A 19,725-nucleotide genomic window follows, 5' to 3' on the forward strand; every position below is an offset into this window, starting at 1 on the left:
ATTCAGTCACTCAGAAGGTTTTAAAAGTTACTGTATTAATTTCTGGAATTTTCTATGCTGTTTACAGAGGCAGACATCTTGGCACGTAACTGCACAAAAACTGGAACAAATCTATCTTATAACTATTACTTTTAAAGAACTTGTGAAAAAAATGCAATAATTGACTTTCTCAACGTATATGTGTTTTTGAAGTTACATGTCACTTGAAATGAGATTGTTAGTTTTTTCCCAACCCCAAAGCCTACATCTGGTGACCACCAAGGCCATCATTGCTTGTATGTAAACAAAGCTGACATTATTTAGGGCCCCTTCACACATAGCTCGAATAAGTAGGAATCAGGGAGATTCACAGAGAAACAGCCCAAATGAGCAAACCCCAAAAACAATGAGCCAATGCAGGAAGGAACACACAGTCGGGCAGGCGTGACCATTCCCTGCTGCTACGGTTTCGTGCACATTCGTGTGCGTGCAGAAACACAATGTGAGCAGCTGGAGCATGTGGAACCACATTGCACCACTGCTGTGGAGATAAAAAAAAATAAATAAAAACTGCACAGCATAAAAATCCCTGCAATGTCCAATATTTAATCTTCCTGATTGAGCAGACAATACAAGTATGATCCTCTGTGCCTCTGTATGACCCATGGTCATAGACGTACAGTCATGAAATGACATGAATGAAGCACTCTCATTATGTCTTACTACAACCCCAATTCCAATGAAGTTGGGACGTTGTATAAAATGTAAATAAAAACAGAATACAATGATTTGTAAATCATCTTCAACCTATATTCAATTGAATACACCACAAAGAAAAGCTATTTAATGTTCAAACTGAGAAATTTTATTGTTTTTGTGCAAGTATTTGCTCATTTTGAAATGGATGCCTGCAACAAGTTTAAAAAAAGTTGCAACAGTGGTATGTTTACCACTGTGTTACATCACCTTCCCTTCTAACAACACTCAATACGCATTTGGGAACTGAGGACACTAATTGTTGAAGCTTTGTAGGTGGAATTCTTTCCCATTCTTGCTTGATGTACGACTTCAGTTGTTCAACAGTCCGGGGTCTCCGTTGTCGTATATTGTATTTCTAACAACACTCAATAACAGTTTGGGAACTGAGGACATTAATTGTGAGTGTCATGACTGGGTAAAAAAGGAGCATCCCCAAAAGGCTCAGCTGTTCACAAGCAAAGATGGGGCGAGGATCACCGCTTTGTGAATAACTGTGTGAAAAATAGTCCAACAGTTTAAAAACAATGTTTCTCAATGTTCAATTGCAAGGAATTTCGGGATTCCACCATCTACTGTCCATAATATAATCAGAAGATTCAGCGAATCTGGCGAACATTCAACACGTAAGCGGCAAGGCCAAAAACCAACATTGAACTGCATTAAAAACCGACATCATTGTGTAAAGGATCTTACCGTAGTTAAAACTCAACCATGCAAAGCGAAAGCCATACATCAACAACATCCAGAAATGCCGCCGCCTTCTCTGGGCCCGAGCTCATTTGAAATGGACAGACGCAAAATGGAAATGTGTGCTGTGGTCTAGTGAGTCCACATTTCAAACTGTTTTTGGAAATCATGGACTTCGTGTCCTCTGGACAAAAGAGGAAAAAGACCATCCAGATTGTTACCAGCGCAAAGTTCAAAAGCCAGCATCTGTGATGGTATGGGGGTGTGTTAGTGCCCATGACACGGACACATGTGTGATGGCACCATCAATGCTGAAAAATACATCCAGGTTTTGGAGCAACATGCTGCCATCCAAGCAACGTCTTTTTCATGGACGTCCCTGCTTATTTCAGCAAGACAAACCCAAGCCACATTCTGCACCTGTTACAACAGTGTGGCTTCGTAGTAAAAGAGTGCGGGTACTAAACTGGCCTACCTGCAGTCCAGACCTTTCACCCATTGAAAATGAGTGGCGCATTATGAAGTGCAAAATACGACAACTGAGACTGTTGAACAACTGAAGTCATACATCAAGCAAGAATGGGAAAGAATTCCTACCTACAAAGTTTCAATAATTAGTATCTTCAGTTCCCAAACGCTTATTGAGTGTTGTTAGAAGGAAAGGTGATGTAACACGGTGGTAAACATACCGCAGCTTTTTTGAAACATGTTGCAGGCATCCATTTCAAAATGAGCAAATGTTTGCACAAAAGCAGTAAAATTTCTCAGTTTGAACATTAAATATCTTGTCTTTGTGGTGTATTCAACTGAATATAGGTTGAAGAGGATTTGCAAATCATTATATTCTGTTTTTAGTTACATTTTACACAACATCCCAACTTCATTGCAATTGGAGTTGTATGTCCAGCCAGGTATATAATTAATTCCTACAATCACCGGACACTGATAGATTAGATATTGGTGTATAATTAGTGAAAATCACTGGGTTGATATAAAAAATAAATAAAAGGGGAGCCAATACAGAACCCTGCGGTTCAATAACCCTGGTTAAATAAAAAAAATAAATGCCACTTGCAGGATTCGAACCTGCAGTTTACCAAAGCTCTGATAAACAGATGGAACTTTACCAATGCGCTACAATCACTGCCTTATAACAGGAGCGTATAATGACTACAATCAACAAGGAGATAAACGTATTTTAAAAAAAAAGAGAAATTAGACGAAGTGGACGAAGAGGAAGTTTTTGTCATCTTTAATTACAGCGAAAAAAGCACAGTAATAACTGACAAAACGGCGTTTGTTACGCTGCATTTTTGGTGATACATGACTAAACGTGGCGTATTTGTCACACTGTTGGCTTGTCACAGTCCTGCGGCATGCCACGCGTGTCGAGCCAGGCCTGGCACATGTGTCCTGTCAAACAGACGTGACATTCAGATCGCTTGCTGTGTGTCCTTATGATCCAACATTCTATTTCATCTGGGACAGCCTCTCAATGTGCGCCCTGTGCATGCACTCCAGTGTGTCGCAAAAGTGATATATGCTTTATGTATTTCCACGTGATGACAGCAAGCGCACGTCACAGTGGACAATTGTAAAGTCATGTCCATCAAAAAACACGGTACATGTTCTACAGCTGTGATGTCCAGTACCGGAGATCTCAACAGCTGTTGCTGTTGGCAGCCAGCCACACCCCCTGTCAAGACAAAAGTGTCACTCTCTGCTTCTGTGTTATGTGATTTTATTTTTTTTAGTTATCTTGGCATGTAATTGTGTATGTAGTTAATGTAGTAATTATTTCTATACCTGTGATGGCTGTGGTCTCTATTTTTAATGTGACACGTCGTGTGCACTAAGCTGTCATTTCCAGCTGTCAGTGAGTCTCTGGCCAGCGATCAGCTGAGAGGCGCCTTGCTGTGCTGTGTGCGCTCTGGCTGGCTGCTCCCCATCTGTACGTACATATCAGCATGTCATGCAAGTGTGCCGCCCTCTGCACGCCACATGTGTTGTGGTGGGGGCATGAAACACACACCACATGTTGTGGAGGGGAGCCGCGCGAAACACACGCACAGCAGTTGTTGAGGGGGGAGCCGACACTCTTGCACGCCACGTGTTGCTTGGCAACTCCACAGTCATGGGGGCACTGAGACAAAGTCCACAGCCAGCTTGAAAGTGGTCATGTGCTCAGTATTTCATGGGTTAAAGCAATAAATTTTCATCTGACTGAAATTTTTTCCTGGCAAAAATCAATGCCAGCAAGTCCCTAAAATGTGGCATAGTGGGGGCACACACTCTTTTTTCCTCAATAAATACAATAAACACATTATACAGTGTACAAATCTATTCTAATAGCCTCTAAGAAGAGAGAGACAAAGCATAAAAAGAATACCTAACCTGAAGATAAAGGTACATAAGAGGGTGGTGGGGAGGGGGGCGGGGTGTAGTCTTGATTCTGGGGGGTCTGGGGGATCTCCCCCACAACATTTTTAAAAGAGCAAGTCAAATTTTGTGTATTCTGGTGAATTCTAATGGGTATAAAGCCCTCTGAAACAAAGAAAACTCACTTCAACTGTCAAGTAAAAATGGTCTCTGTAGTATTCTGATCGGTTCTAATCCGGTAAATGAGCCAAAAGGGTGCTGTGTCACTGGCTGTACAGTCAAAATACAAAATCAGTGCTTAAAGCAGTTGACAACATTGTTCTGCTGTGAACAAAGTAACACTGTCACCCATTTCAAAAACGCATGCGCACTGAGAAACTCAAAACTGGCTTATTCACATTTAATCGGTAAAATGCTCTCACTCGTAAAACAAACTACGGCTGCAACTAACGATTATTCGGTCGATTATTTTTTCGATTAATCTTTTTTTTTTTTTAACTTACATGTGAGTTTTGCCATTATTTCTTTAAGTGAGTTATTATTAAAAGGCCTTTATCACGCAACATCAACGTTTGACCTTGTAACAAAGTTATATTCTCGTCAAAAACATACCTGGAGTAATGTTTTGTTTTATTTTGCACATACATACATCACAGACACACCACAAATAGAGTTTCATCAGGTTTCACTCAATTATGAGCATTTTAAAATAGTAGACAATATGACAACTGTGATTGATAACTTATTAGAATGTATAACTATTGAAATATGTGAAGAAAAAAGCAAAAATGTATTAGTCAGCTGTATATATAGAGCACCAGGATCTAGTATTGAAACATTCACTGACTGTATGGGAAAAATGTTCTCAAAAACTAATCAAAAAACTGTGTTCATTTGTGGTGACTTAAATATTGATCTGCTCAATCCAAATAAGCATAAAATAACAGATGAATTTATCAGTATAATGTACAGTATGAGTTTATATCCAAAAATCACCAGGCCAAGCAGAATTACATCCCATAGTGCCACCTTAATTGATAATATATTCAGCAATGATATTGAGAATAACACTGAGTGGATTATTAATCAATGACATTAGTGATCATCTACCAGTTTTCATCGTTTATAATAGAAACCATCGGCGGAATCAGCCAGAGGAGAAAATAAAATACAGGCGAGTGCGGACAGAGGAAAACATGAACACACTAAAGAAGGATTTACAGGAGCAAAACTGGGAAAAGGTATACAGTGAAAGTGATGTTGATAGTGCATATGAAACTTTTTTACAAATATTTACATCATTATATGATAAAAATTGTCCAATTAAACAAGACTACAGAAAACAAAAAATCCAAGCTCGACCATGGATGACGAAAGGGTTACGAAATGCATGTAATAAGAAAAATACACTGTATAGAGAATTCATAAAACTAAAGACTAAAGAGGCAGAAAATAGATATAAGAAATACAAAAATAGATTAACTAATATTATACGGGTATGTAGGAAGGAATATTATAGTAACATATTATATAATAACAAAAACAATATTAAAGGAATATGGGATATATTAAATAGCATTATCAAAAATGGTAATAAAAAACAGAGTTACCCTCAGTATTTCATTGATAATAATGTCAAGAAGGAAAATAAGGATGAGGTAGTCAACGGTTTTAATAATTTTTTTGTAAATATTGGACCAAGCTTAGCAGAAAAAATTCCCGATTCCCAACCTGAGGATTGGGATAATAATCTCATAGAAAGAAATCCCTGTTCAATGTTCCTCACAGCAGTGGATGGAAATGAAATTATAGACATTGTGAATAATTGTAAATATAAAACATCTACCGATTTAAATGAAATTGATATGGTGGTGGTAAAACAGGTCATTGAATGGATTGTAGAACCATTAACATACATCTGTAACTTATCATTTCAAACCGGTAAATTTCCCAATCAAATGAAAATAGCTAAGGTTGTGCCGCTGTATAAGACTGGGGATAGACACCACTTCACAAATTATAGACCTGTTTCTTTGCTTCCACAATTTTCCAAATTATTAGAAAAGTTATTCAATAATAGATTAGACAAATTCATAAATAAACATAAATTACTTACTGATAGTCAATATGGATTCAGAGCACATAGTTCAACATCACTTGCATTAATAGAATCAGTTGAGGAGATTACAAACGCCATAGACCACAAATTACATTCAGTTGGAATATTTATAGACCTTAAAAAGGCTTTTGATACAATTAATCATGACATATTAATCAATAAACTTGAACAGTATGGGATTAGGGGGTTGGTGTTGCACTGGGTGAGAAGCTACTTAAGTAACAGAAAACAGTTTGTGAAGTTGGGGGAATATACATCATCATGCTTGGACAATGCTTGTGGTGTCCCACAGGGGTCAGTATTGGATCCAAAACTGTTTCTAATTTATATAAATGATATTGTCAATGTTTCCAAAATATTAAAATTAGTATTATTTGCAGATGACACAAGCATTTTTTGTTCAGGGGGGGATTTGCAGGAGTTACTGAGGAGGATCAGTATAGAAATGGGAAAATTGAAAATATGGTTTGACAGAAATAAATTATCATTAAACTTAAGTAAAACAAAATACATGTTATTTGGCTATTGTAATACAGACATACAGGTTCAGTTACAAGTTGAGGGGGTAGATATTGAAAGGGTACATGAAAATAAGTTTCTGGGGGTGATAATAGATGATAAGATAAACTGGAAGACTCATATAAAACATATACAAAGTAAACTGTCAAGAAGCATTTCAGTTCTAAACAAAGCGAAACATATTCTGGACCACAACTCACTCCGCATTCTTTACTGCTCACTGGTTTTACCATATTTACAGTACTGTGCAGAGGTATGGGGTAATACTTATAAAGGTACAACACAATCACTATCAGTAATGCAGAAAAGAGCTATAAGAATTATTCATAATACTGGCTATAGAGATCATACAAATCCACTATTTTTACAATCCAAATTCTTAAAATTCACAGACTTGGTTCATTTTCAAACAGTACAAATTGTGTATAAAGCAATAAACAATTTACTTCCAGCAAATATTAAAAATATGTTTTTTAACAGATCAGGGGATTACAGTCTGAGGGGGAAATTTAATTTAAAGCATCAGTGGGCACGAACAACATTAAAAGGTTTCTGTATTTCTGTCTGTGGGGTGAGGATGTGGAACAGATTGGGAGTGGGGCTCAAGCAATGTCCAAGCATGAACCAGTTCAAACAGCGGTACAAAAATATGTTTTTTTCTGGGTATAGGGAGGAGGAAGGGTAATGAGGGTTAGGGTGTTTTTGTTTTTTGCTTCGGCTTGTAAATATATAGTATTTTGTATGTAAGTAGGTATGTGTAGGTGTATATTTATGTTTGTGTATATATATGTGTATATATGTGTATGTATATGTGTATGTATGTTGATGTGTATATGTATGTGTATATATATGTATATATATATATATATATATATATATATATATATATATATATATATATTGATATCGGTTTAGGTGTGTAGGAATCTATGTGTATATGTGGCAAAGGGTATTACTGGTTGTGGGGAAGAAGGGGTAGGGATAAATAAGCTGATGCTTCACCCTACCCCTTTTCGGACATGTTGGGTACACAGTAGGAACTTTTTTGTTGTTGTCTTTACTGATCTATCTTGTAATTGTTGTTGTATCAAATGTTCGAAATAAACAGTTTTCATTCATTCATTCATTCATTCATTTTTAGATGCCTGCAGCAACAATCTCAACTACTGACAACATATTACAGCAAGAGTCCACAAAACTATTTTAAAGGCCTGACTAAAGTGTAATATGTGATCTTTAATAAGATATTTTCATGAAAAAAGACACAAATGTGCAGTTTACAGCATTTAATTTTTTTCTTGTGTAAAAACACAGCTTAGATGTGGTTTGACCAAAACAAATCATCAACTTAAATAAAACAGGGATGAAGTGGAGGTTTAAGAGTCACTCGGTGTTCACAGGAAACAGTTATTTATTTCTACATTTATTTATTTATTTATGTTCATTGTTAGTTAGTTTTATCTTTTCTGTGGTTTTATCAGGTTGTTTTTGTCTGTTTCTCTAAAATTGTATTGTAGCATTATTAGTTATTATTACTATTATTGTTGTTGCTATTATTATTACTAATACATAAAAATAAATAAATAAATAAATATAAATAAGGGCTGCCCTTATATAAAAATAAATAAAATAATAAATCAATAAAATCATTTGTAATACATTTGACTCTTTTACGACAACAAACACTGAGCCATTATTTATTATACAGAAAACAAATGCACACAAATGTGCTGAGATGCGAACAGCTTAATGCTAACTTTAACATTGAAAACGCCATAGACATGCTAACGTGTTAGCATCGGTCCCGTTTTTAAATTATAAAATACATTTAACAACTGTTTCAAAAGCCCATAACAGGTCGGTTTAACACAAAAAAAGGTAAATATTACTCTCAGACATATGCTCTTTAGGGTTTTAGCCGGGAAATATTAAGATAAAGCAAAATAAAACAAAGAACCAACGAGGCAGAAGATCGAAGAATTGTTTCATTGGTTCAAAGCAAAGCCACGCCCTGCTCTACTTGAGGAAGGTCTGCCAATGTTCCCACAAAGACAGAAAGGAGAAGGACCGTGGCTCATGGCAAGCAGTAAACAGAGCGAAGAGGAGTGAAAATTCACACAGTCCCTTCCTCCACGGTGCGGCGCCATCCACACTGACATTGCTGCTGCTTTGATTAGTGCAGAATGGGATGTTGCTTTGACAGTGAGAGTATCGGCCCCAAAACACGCATGACACCACATGCGCACGTATGTGTGGTTAAATTTTCCAAATGACGGAAATCCGTCATGGTGACAGAGAACTTTAACCCATGCACTATTTTTGTGCTGACATCGTGACCGGCACCACATTTTCTAAGTGCCCAGCGAGCGGTGCTGGATGTTCGTGTGTGTCACCTGGAATTTGGCCGACACCTGCCACGAGAGGGATCAAATGGGCTCTCACTGGGCACTCTCTGTCTTTCAGCCGCTGGTGTGCACGAATAGGTGTAGCGACAGCTGTACAAGGTGTTAGAGGCGGCTCTGATTTTTCACGTCTGGCATGCAATTCTTCCTTCGTGTGCTAGTCGGCTTCAATCATGTTATGTGTGAAGGGGCCCTAACATGGATTTTTGCTAAAAAATTAAACGTGTGCAGGTGGGGAAAATTGAGTTTACCTAATTGTTTGGCTGTGACTGTAAATACCTAACAGTTGTACATCTTCCACATTCCGTGTGAGTGTGTCAGAGTGTAGACCAACTCAGTGGGTGTTTCACAGAACAACGCAGTTCAGAGACATCCCAGCAGTTCAAAACAAGCTGTTTCAGGTATAAATTTTGCTTATAGCAAAGACGTTCACATATGTACAAACAAAATGAAAATTTAAGGATACTTAACATGAAAGCTACAACCACATTTTTACTGAAAAGACAAAGATTCTAATACAATATAATCCTCTCACAACATTGTGAAAAACTGAAATAACATTGCAAAGTCTATAAAGAAACACTGGACTGATGGAGTCAGTTTTTATTTTCCTCTGTGGCCATGAAGTTAAAAACAACTGGTACCTGATTGAGAAGCAGCTCCAGTATCCAGCGCAGGTCCTTGTCCTCTGGGTTAGATGCAGACTCAGTGTGTATGTGTTTGAAGTAGGCATTCAAAAATGCAACAACGCCCACCAGCAACCTCTCATCCTCCACACTGACTGGATGCACTTGGAGAAACCTGCAGGGAGGAAGAGACAAAGACTATAACAACAAAAAGAGAAAGAGGCAAAATAGAAAATACCAGACCTTTACAATTTCTTTTCACTAACACTGCATCAATACTTTTAGTAATAAGACAGACGTCATTCACAAGATACAATTATATCATTATTTTCTGATTAAAAATACTCTCATATGACTAAACTAACAGCACAGTTTATTAAAAACAATTCCAGAAAAGTTTCAAAGCCTTTCTGAGCCACAGAAAAATACTCAATGGTTCAGAGCATGAACGACTCTCGTCTCTTGCACAGAAGAGAAGTAGCAGTAATAATGATAAAAAGAAATCGTAAAATTCCTCCCATAATTTTATAAATTCATAAAACTTAATAAGGCATATTTAGTGACTTGGTACTTAGCAAATGGTCTCACACTTCACGAATCGATGTTTGACTTTAAAAGTCATGCACCTGGTAATAGCAGCCTGCCAACTGAGGGAGCGCAGAGTATCTATGCAGCCATGGGTGGGGACGTGAGGGAAAGCCACTCTGTCATTCAGCAAATAGAGGCCCAGTCTGGACAAGGCAGAAGTCACAGAAGTGTGGCCTGCTGCCTTGATGATGGTCTGGATGCAGTCCTGCAGTGCAGTGAGAAGGTGGGCTGCTCGCAGTGACACAAGCTGTGTTTCTGACAGCTTTAGATCCTCATGGAATCTGGGAGGAACAAAGTGTAAGGGTGATTCTTTAACTACGGGCACTATTGGTCTTGTAAATGTAATTTCCACCACACCATTGCCTTACAATATAAAGTGCCTTGGGGCAACTGTTTGTTGTGATTTGGCGCTATATACATGTGCTCTGATGTCACTGTTTATCTCCATAGAAACTACCCAAACAATCTTTCACTCAAACTGTTTAAAGGGACATTACAGTGTTGTGGTGGAAATTACGGCAATAGTGTGGGACAACTACATTTTGTTAAAAAAAATCACAACAGTTGTATGACATTGAATACCCCAATTATGTTTTGATTATTTTACTGATATTTTATTCAGAGATATTTTAAAACATTAGAAAAAACGTTTTTTTTACCATTCATTTTTATCATTGAAGATCAAAAGTCTGGGTGTGGGACAAGCACAAAACAGCAATATTTGCATATAATGATGCTGAAAAAAGGTGAAAGAGTCATCATAGACTACTAGAACAAATTTCTTAAAACACTTTCATTGTAAAGATAACTATAAAAGTGTGAAATTTCCCCTTTTTTCTGTTTTTCATACAATATGATCAAAGGACATAATAAGTGCCCGTAGTCTAAGAATCACCCGTAAATGTCAAAGGAAACTAAATGTTCTGAAAAAGATTACTTAAATATTGTGGGTACTGAGTTTTCCATGTAGCATGCTCAGAATCAAAGTGATGAGGGATGAGACATGAATGAGTAAGATAGTTGTTGCCTGAGAATTGCATTTACCAAAGAAAGGAGCGGCTGCAGAACACATGATGGAATAACACCACACAGACCCTCACTCCTGCTCATCAGATTCCTACTTATTCAGATGTGGATGCGTTACCATGTGATCAGTGAGTATAATCGTATGGAAAGACTTTAGAGGATTGCCTTGTTTCAGTGAAAGGCTGGATGTTGAGCAATTTCTTACTTTTAAACTCAGAGAAAACTGAAATGATGGTCCTTGATCCAGCGGGACATTGACATCAGTTTGATCAGCTAATGCTTAACCAAGGCTCATGCATCATACATCAAACTGACAAACTGTGGAACCTTGGGGTGATTTTTGATCCCACTTTGTCCTGTCACCTACTCAGAGAAACCACGAGGACTGCTTTCTTCCACCTTCTTAACATAGCAAAGGTTTGTTCCATCCTGTCTATAGCTGATGCAGAGACTCTGATTCAAGCTTTTGTCTCTCCAAGACTTGACTATTGCAATGTTCTATTCCCTGATTTACGGCAGTCCAGCATTAGGGGTCTCCAACTGGTTCAAAATGCTGCTGCCAGAATTTTGACAAGAACTTTTGACCACATTACACCGATTCTGGTGTCTCTTCACTAACTTCCTGTCTCCGTGAAGTCTGACTTTAAGGTTCTATTACCAACCTGTAAAATTATTCACTGACTGGCACCTCCCTACTTAGCTGACCGAATTACACCTGACATACCGGCCCGTGGGGCGATGGGATGGGATTCCCATCGTCACATCTTCCGAAGAGGAAGCAGAGACTGGGGACTCAGAGGCGGACTCATCCATCACCCACGCCGAAGTCACCGAGGTGGTCAGAAAGCTCCTCGGTGGCAAGGCTCCTGGGGCGGATGAAATCCATCTGGAGCACCTTAACTCTCTGGATGTTGTAGGACTGTCTTGGTTAACATGTCTGCAACATCGTGTGGCGGTCGGGGACAATGCCTCTGGACTGGCAGACCGGGGGTGGTAGTCCCTCTGATTAAGAAGTGGGACCGGGGGGTGTGTTCCAACTACAGGGGGATCACACTCCTCAGCCTCCCCGGTAAGGTCTATTCCAGAGTACTGGAGAGGAGAATTTGACTGATAGTCGAACCTCGGATTCAGGAGGAGCAGTGTGGTTTTCGTCCTGGTCGCGGCACACTGGACCAGCCCTACACCCTCCACCAGGTGCTTGAGGATTCATGGGAGTTCACCCAACCAGTCCACATGTGTTTTGTGGATCTGGAGAAGGCGTTCGACGTGTCCCTCGAGGCGCCCTGTGGGGGGTGCTCCGGAAGTACGAGGTCCAGGGTCCTTTGTTGAGAGCTATCCGGTCCCTTTACGACCACAGCAGGAGCTTGGTTCGCATTGCTGGTAGTTAGTCAAGCCTGTTTCCAGTGCACGTCAGCCTCCGCCAGGGCTGCCCTTTGTCACCGCTTCTGTTCATTACCTTTATGGACAGAATTTCTAGGCGCAGTCATGGTATTGGGGGGGGTCCGGTTTGGGAACCACAGAATCTTGTCTCTGCTGTTTGCGGACGATGTGGTTCTGTTGGCTTCATCAAATCAGGACCTTCAGCGTGCATTGGAGCGGTTTGCAGCCGAGTGTGAAGCGTCCGGGATGAAAATAAGCACCTCCAAATCTGAGGCCAGGGTTCTCGACCGGAAAAAGGTGCTTTCCCCTCTTCAGGTCGGTGGAGTGTCCTTGCCTTAAGTGGAGGAGTTTAAGTATCTCGGGGTCTTGTTCACAAGAGAGGGACGGATGGAGCGTGAGATCGACAGTTGGATCGGTGCAGCATCTGCAGTGATGCGGTCGCTGTATCGGACAGTCGTGGTTAAGAGAGAGTTGAGCAGGGGGCTAAGCTCTCGATTTACAGATCGATCTACATTCCGACCCTCACCTATGGTCATCAGATTTGGCGAGTACAGGCGGCCGAGATGAGTTTCCTGCGCAGGGTGGCTGGGCGCTCCCTTAGAGATAGGGTGAGGAGCTCGGTCACTCGGGAGGAGCTCGGAGTCGAGCCGCTGCTCCTCCACGTCGAAAGGAGCCAGCTGAGGTGGCTCGGGCATCTTTTTCGGATGCCCCCTGGATGCCTCGCTGAAAAGGTGTTCCGGGCACGTCCCATCGGGAGGAGGCCCCGGGGAAGACCCAGGACACGCTGGAGGGACTACGTCTCGCAGCTGGCTTGGGAACGCCTCGGGGTTCCCCCAGAGGAGGTGTGTGTGGATCAGGAGGTCCGGGCGGCTTTGCTTAAGCTGCTGCCCCCATAACCCGACCTCGGATGAAGCGGAAGAAAATGGATAGATGGATGGATACCGGCCCGTGTTCTGCATTTTCAGGTTGCAGGACTACTTTGTGTCCCTAAGATGAATAAAAAGTCTGCAGGCGACTGAGCCTTCTCTTATCGAGCCCGGTTTGTAGAACAGTCTCTCTGCAGAAATAAAACAGATTCCATAGAGGCATTCAACTCCACACTAAAGACACATCTATTCTCCCTCTGGTATGGCTAGCATACTGGCATAGTATGGAACTATCCTTCCTATCCTTTGAATTCATCTGATTAACAGTGGAACCGGTTTCAACCTCACTTCATCTAATTTCTGGGTCTGTTAGTGAAGCTTCCCTGTCGATTTACTGTTGGTGAACTCATACCTTTGGTGCAGTTATTTCCGGCCGACTGATTCTACTTTCTACCCAAGGTACTGATGAGACCTGCAGATGACGGCTGTGCACCCCAGGGCGTTGGCGTGACCATGAGAAGCCCTGGTTGAAGCTGACGTAGTGGACCATGGACCACCTTGCTGAGGGTGATCTTTCTGAACTACCGCAGTCTGTCTTCCATGAAAAGTTTTTACTGAAATGAAACTGAGGAGGCACTGGATGGATGCTGGCTCTGCACCCAGGGGTGTCTATCTCATCTCATGATGCACTCCCTGTGGTGGTAATGACTGTATGCTCACCTCATTAATGCACTTTAAGTTTGGTAGTACTCCGGTTTTTCTGTTTCTTCTGCTTGGTAAAACTTTGTAAAAACCTTGTAACTGTTAGAAAGGCCTAAGCAGAGGGTCACTCCTCTGAGTCTGGTCTGCTTGAGGTTTCGACCTCAATATGGTAAATGGACTGTATTTACGAGGTCTGTCAATAAAGTAACGGTCCTTTTTATTTTTTTCAAAAACTATATGGATTTCATTCATATGTTTTTACATCAGACATGCTTGAACCCTCGTGTGCATGCGTGAGTTTTTCCACGGCTGTCGGTTACGTCATTCGCCTATGAGCACGCCTTGGGAAGAAGTGGTCCCGCCCCCTTGTCGGATTTTCATTGTCTGGAAATGGCGGAATGAAAAGGACTTTTTTCCATCAGAATTTTTTCAGAAGCTGTTAGAGACTGGCACCTGGAAACCATTCGAAAAATATATCTGGCTTTCGGTGAAAATTTTACGGGCTTCACAGAGAAGTCCTTTTCATTCCGCCATTTCCAGACAATGAAAATCCGACGAGAGGGTGGGACCACTCCTTCCCAAGACGAATGACGTAACCGACAGGCGTGGAAAAACTCACGCATGCGCATGAGGGTTCAAGCATGTCTGACGTAAAAACATATGAATGAAATCCATACAGTTTTTGAAAAAAATAAAAAGGACCGTTACTTTATTGACAGACCTCGTATATAGCCCTTTTAACATCTTTATCAGGAGCTCAAAGCACTTTACACTGATGCATCACATTCACCCATTCACACACACACACACACCAATGTCAGGGTGTTGCCATGCAAGGCGCCCACTACACATCGGGAGCAACTTTGGGATTAAGGACCTTGCCCAAGGGCCCTTAGTGATTTTCTGGCCAGACTGGGGTTAGAACAGAGGATCCTCTGGTCTCAAGCCCACTGCTCAACCACTAGACCATCACCTCCCCATCATAGGGAGTTTTTTCTTACCACTGTCGCTTGTGCACTTGCTCAAGGGGGTTGGTAAGGTTAGACCTTACTTGTGTGACGCGCCTTGAGGCAGCTTTGCTGTGATTTGGTGCTGTATAAATAAAATAAATTCATTAAAATTGGAAACGCATATACTTTTACATCATTAGTCACATGAATTATGTAGTTTGGATCCTTTCAAGCACATCATATAGGGTGCTGTGGGGGCTGCGTCCCCCCCACACCCCCTTTCCGTCTGGATTCACCCATGGTTTGCTATCCAAGAAGGAAGAATGGATAATGTGTACTTATGCAGAAAACACAACCAGACTGACAGGTAAAGATTTATCAGTGTTTTTTACGTCATGTCGTCGTCATAAAGAGAATTTAGGTGCACGTGGGTGGGGAAAAAAGCGTTAGGATGAGTTGATAACGCACTCCAACTGGGGTTGTACCTGAACTAATTTAATGAGCATCTAGAGACTGGAGAGCCCAATTGGCCTATTTATAAATGCAATTTACAAATATGATGTATAAATAAGTTTGCCACCCGTACCTTAAAATACAGAATTGCCCTTTATTTGACAATTAATTGTTGCATCCCATATTGAATGAATACAGGACATAAACTCTTCACTATTTTCATAAATGGCAACTGGCATGTCTACACCCGAAATTCCACCACATCCAAAGAAGCAAAAACATTTGCAAATGTACAGATGTGAGCGGGAAGAGTCAAACTCCTGGCTTGACAGTGTTTGTGGCAATGGGTACAAGGCAAACTGTAGGTAAACAAGCATTTTTTTATTTCCTCTTAAAGTAAAAATGTCCTCACTTTAAAGATTAAAATTATTGGTCTGTTTTCCTTAATATTTATGCTTAATATTGCACACTTCAGTTTATCATTAACAGTTTTGTGTTAATAAAGCACTTAAAGCTTTAAATATCACTAAATACTTTTTTTCAAAATCAAATATATCACTCCTTGGGTGGTGGTAGTGGCCCTGATGAGCCGTGGCGGGCATCCTTCATTTTCATTTCTGAAAGGTGGCAACCCTATGTATAAAATAAAGTCCAAATATCTGCCCTTGAGATGTCTGACTAGAATTATTTTCTTATGTGCACATTTTGACATGATGGGGTACCACTGTGTAAAGTTTCATTCAAATAAACAAACTGGTTTAAGAGGATTCACACCACCAGAACTGGGTGATTCCTCTATGCCTTGACAAATTTTTATTTGTGCCAGATAAAAAAGCATCATTTAAAAAAAACTTTGTGGTATTAGGGCTTCATAAGGACACAAGACATTATTTGCAGGGATTATGCATTATAAATGTCCAAGAAAATCACCTTTCAAATTTTACTGAGTAATCCATTTTAAGCAGGCACTCTTCCAATGATGGCACCAAATGAAATTTACCTTCACACAGATTGATCCATCTATGATGCACATTTCAGCTGTAATCAAGCTGGTTAACAGTGTGAGAGAGCTGGACTTCCGGTGTGGTGTTTAGAGAGTAGACGCGTATTTGGCTCACGCCACTGCACTATTCAGTTTTTTCCCTTGCAAACCTCACACTTTTTGTTTGGAATCCCAGTTTTATTTTTATTTTTCGTATTTACTGCTTTCTGATCACCTGCAAAATATCCAAGTCTAAAAGTACGAGGTCTGTCAATAAAGTATAGGTCCTTTTTATTTTTTTCAAAAACTATATGGATTTCATTCATATGTTTTTACGTCAGACATGCTTGAACCCTCGTGCGCATGCGTGAGTTTTTCCACGCCTGTCGGTGACGTCATTCGCCTGTGAGCACTCCTTGTGAGAGGAGTCGTCCAGCCCCTCGTCGGAATTCCTTTGTCTGAGAAGTTGCTGAGAGACTGGCGCTTTGATCAAAATTTTTTCTAAACCTGTGAGACACATCGAAGTGGACACGGTTCGAAAAATTAAGCTGGTTTTCAGTGAAAATTTTAACGGCTGATGAGAGATTTTGAGGTGATACTGTCGCTTTAAGGACTTCCCACGGTGCGAGACGTCACGCAACGCTCTCAGGCGCCGTCGTCAGCCTGTTTCAAGCTGAAAACCTCCACATTTCAGGCTCTGTTGATCCAGGACGTCGTGAGAGAACAGAGAAGTTTCAGAAGAAGTCGGTTTCAGCATTTTATCCGGATATTCCACTGTTAAAGGAGATTTTTTTTTAATGAAAGACGTGCGGATGGATTGCAGCGTCGGCTCGCAGCCGCCGCGACGCTCCGCCACAGGAAAAACACCTCTGTTGGAAGCCTTAAGGACAAGTTGGAACATGTCCAGCTGTTAAACAATTTCTCATATACTCACTCCACTGAAAGCCATCAAAAGCCGCCTGGATTTTACAAATGGTTATCAACACGGAGGTGTTTTTCCTGTGCCGCCGCACCGCGCCGGCTGCGTCCCGATGCGCGGACCCGTCCGCACGTCTTTCATTAAAAAAATCTCCTTTAACAGTGGCCTGAGAGCGCTGCGCAACGTCTTGCACCGTGGGAAGTCCTTAAAGCGACAGTATCATCTCAAAATCTCTCATCAGCCGTTAAAATTTTCACTGAAAACCAGCTTAATTTTTCGAACCGTGTCCACTTCGATGTGTCTCACAGGTTTAGAAAAAATTTTGATCAAACAAAACGCCAGTCTCTCAGCAACTTCTCAGACAAAGGAATTCCGATGAGGGGCTGGACGACTCCTCCCACAAGGAGTGTTCACAGGCGGATGACGTCACCGACAGGCGTGGAAAAACTCACGCATGCGCACAAGGGTTCAAGCATGTCTGACGTAAAAACATATGAATGAAATCCATATAGTTTTTGAAAAAAATAAAAAGGACCTATACTTTATTGACAGCCCTCGTAAGTCCTAACAACACAGAAACTTCACTGCTTGTATCACCTGTAACTATGGCCTTCTGCTGCCTTCTTTTGAAAGTTTGTCTACAAGCTGGACAGTGTACAATCTGCAGGGCATGACCACAATTTTCGCATAAATTTGCTTGAATCTGCACACATTAATTTTGATTAGCGTTTGGACCAACTCAAGGCTACTGTGCACTCCAAAAAGACAATGAGTGGTTAAAATCCAAGATGGCAGCCCTGGAGGGATGCAGCAATGCCAGAATGTTTGGATTGTGGGTTTACCTGAAGCTATTGAGGGTCCACGCCCTTCTGTTTTTTTTCTCACAACTCCTCGTCCATGTTTTTGGAACGGAGATGCTCACTTCACTGCCAGAATTGGACAGGGCACACCGGAGCTTAGCTCCTAAACAGGCTCCTGGAGGAAAACTCTAACCAGTTACCCTGCACATTCATCCTTGTCAAATAAAAAATCTGGTGATTCACAGGCACGTAAGAGGGGTGACCTGACCTACAATGGACATAAAATTCACTGCTATAATGATTACAGCCCTAAAGCCGTAAGACAGCACACAGAGTTCAAAAGCACCATGTCAGAATTCAGGCCGCCACTCCGATACCCGGCCAAACAGCGCATTAATTTGCAGACAGGGGAGGGTGAATGGCTGCAATATGTATCAGTCGCCGACAAGCTTGTGCAGGACCTGTGCAAAGACTAAAGGTGTTTTCTTTTTCCTTTTCATTTCAATAATCGCTATCTGCACTGTTACAGGTAAAGTGGACTGATTGTGGCAGCTGCTGTTTCTGTCTTTTCATTGGTCAGGCTGAGATGGGACACTTTGTTTTGTGTTCATAATTAATACCTCTTTTTTTAATCATCACCCCCGGTATTATCATTCAGTGTTAACCTTGTTGATTGCACATAATGATTGCCTCTGCCAACAATGGTTCTGTGATCACTGAAGGAGGAGAGTGGTGAAAAAAACTTGATCTCAGCAAGAACAGTGCTATAATAGGACCCCAATTTGTAATGAGTTGCCCTACATAACGCCCATCAGTTTCTTTTCACCTGCATGGACAATACCGCACGCTTGTGAGAACTACGAGGTCTGTTAGAAAAGTATCCGACCTTTTTATTTTTTGCAAAAACCTGATGGATTTGTGGATTTGTGAATCACGTGTGCTTGCATGAGCAAACCTTGAACCTTCGTGCGCATGCGTGAATTTTTTCACGCCTGTCGATTGCGTCATTTGCTTGTAAGTAGCCTTTGTGTGAGGATGGATGTAGTCTCTCGTCGGATTTTCTTTGCAAGGAAATGGCGGAACGACTGGAGCAGCGTGACTGCATCAAATTTTGCCAGAAACTGGGCAACAGGTGGAAACCATTCGGATTATTCAGACGGCTTTTGGTGACGATCCTATGGGCATCACACAGATTAAGGAGCGGTACAACTGGTTTAAAGATGGCTGCACAACGGTGGAGAGCGAGCCACGCTCCGGTTGGCCATCAACATGCTGAAATGACCAGATCATTTTCAAAGTGATCGCTGTGGTTTTTTCTCTATGTTGGACTCCTTATCATCCATTATTTGTATATTATACCATGGTCAGTGAGAATTCCATGTCTAACTGGCGTGCATTATTTTTGTGTATACGCACACGTAGTTCGGCGAGTTAAGTCACTGTTATAATCACTCCGCTCTCGTCGTCACCATAGCAACGCACAAATCAGGTGGCGCAGATCAGCTGTGTTTTGACAAGTGAATGACAGAAATGCGATAAAACATGGATTTCCAAGTGAATTTTAATATTGTTGGCCAAAATAAAATGTT

At 41.0% G+C, this 19,725-nt stretch overlaps 1 protein-coding gene across 1 annotated transcript in view; it reads right to left on the reverse strand.

Moving 5' to 3' along the window:
* rttn (rotatin) overlaps nucleotides 1–19,725 on the reverse strand; it is a 167,750-nt gene that overhangs the window by 70,942 nt on the left and 77,083 nt on the right. The window contains exons 25-26 of the mRNA XM_034170387.1: nucleotides 10,097–10,339; nucleotides 9,489–9,645 (exon numbers count right to left, since the gene is read on the reverse strand). Coding sequence (XP_034026278.1) covers nucleotides 9,489–9,645; nucleotides 10,097–10,339 — 400 coding nt within the window. The remainder of the gene's footprint in view (nucleotides 1–9,488; nucleotides 9,646–10,096; nucleotides 10,340–19,725) is intronic.

This window comes from Thalassophryne amazonica, chromosome 1 (assembly GCF_902500255.1).
Source record: "Thalassophryne amazonica chromosome 1, fThaAma1.1, whole genome shotgun sequence".
In the NCBI taxonomy this organism is placed as follows: domain Eukaryota; kingdom Metazoa; phylum Chordata; class Actinopteri; order Batrachoidiformes; family Batrachoididae; genus Thalassophryne; species Thalassophryne amazonica.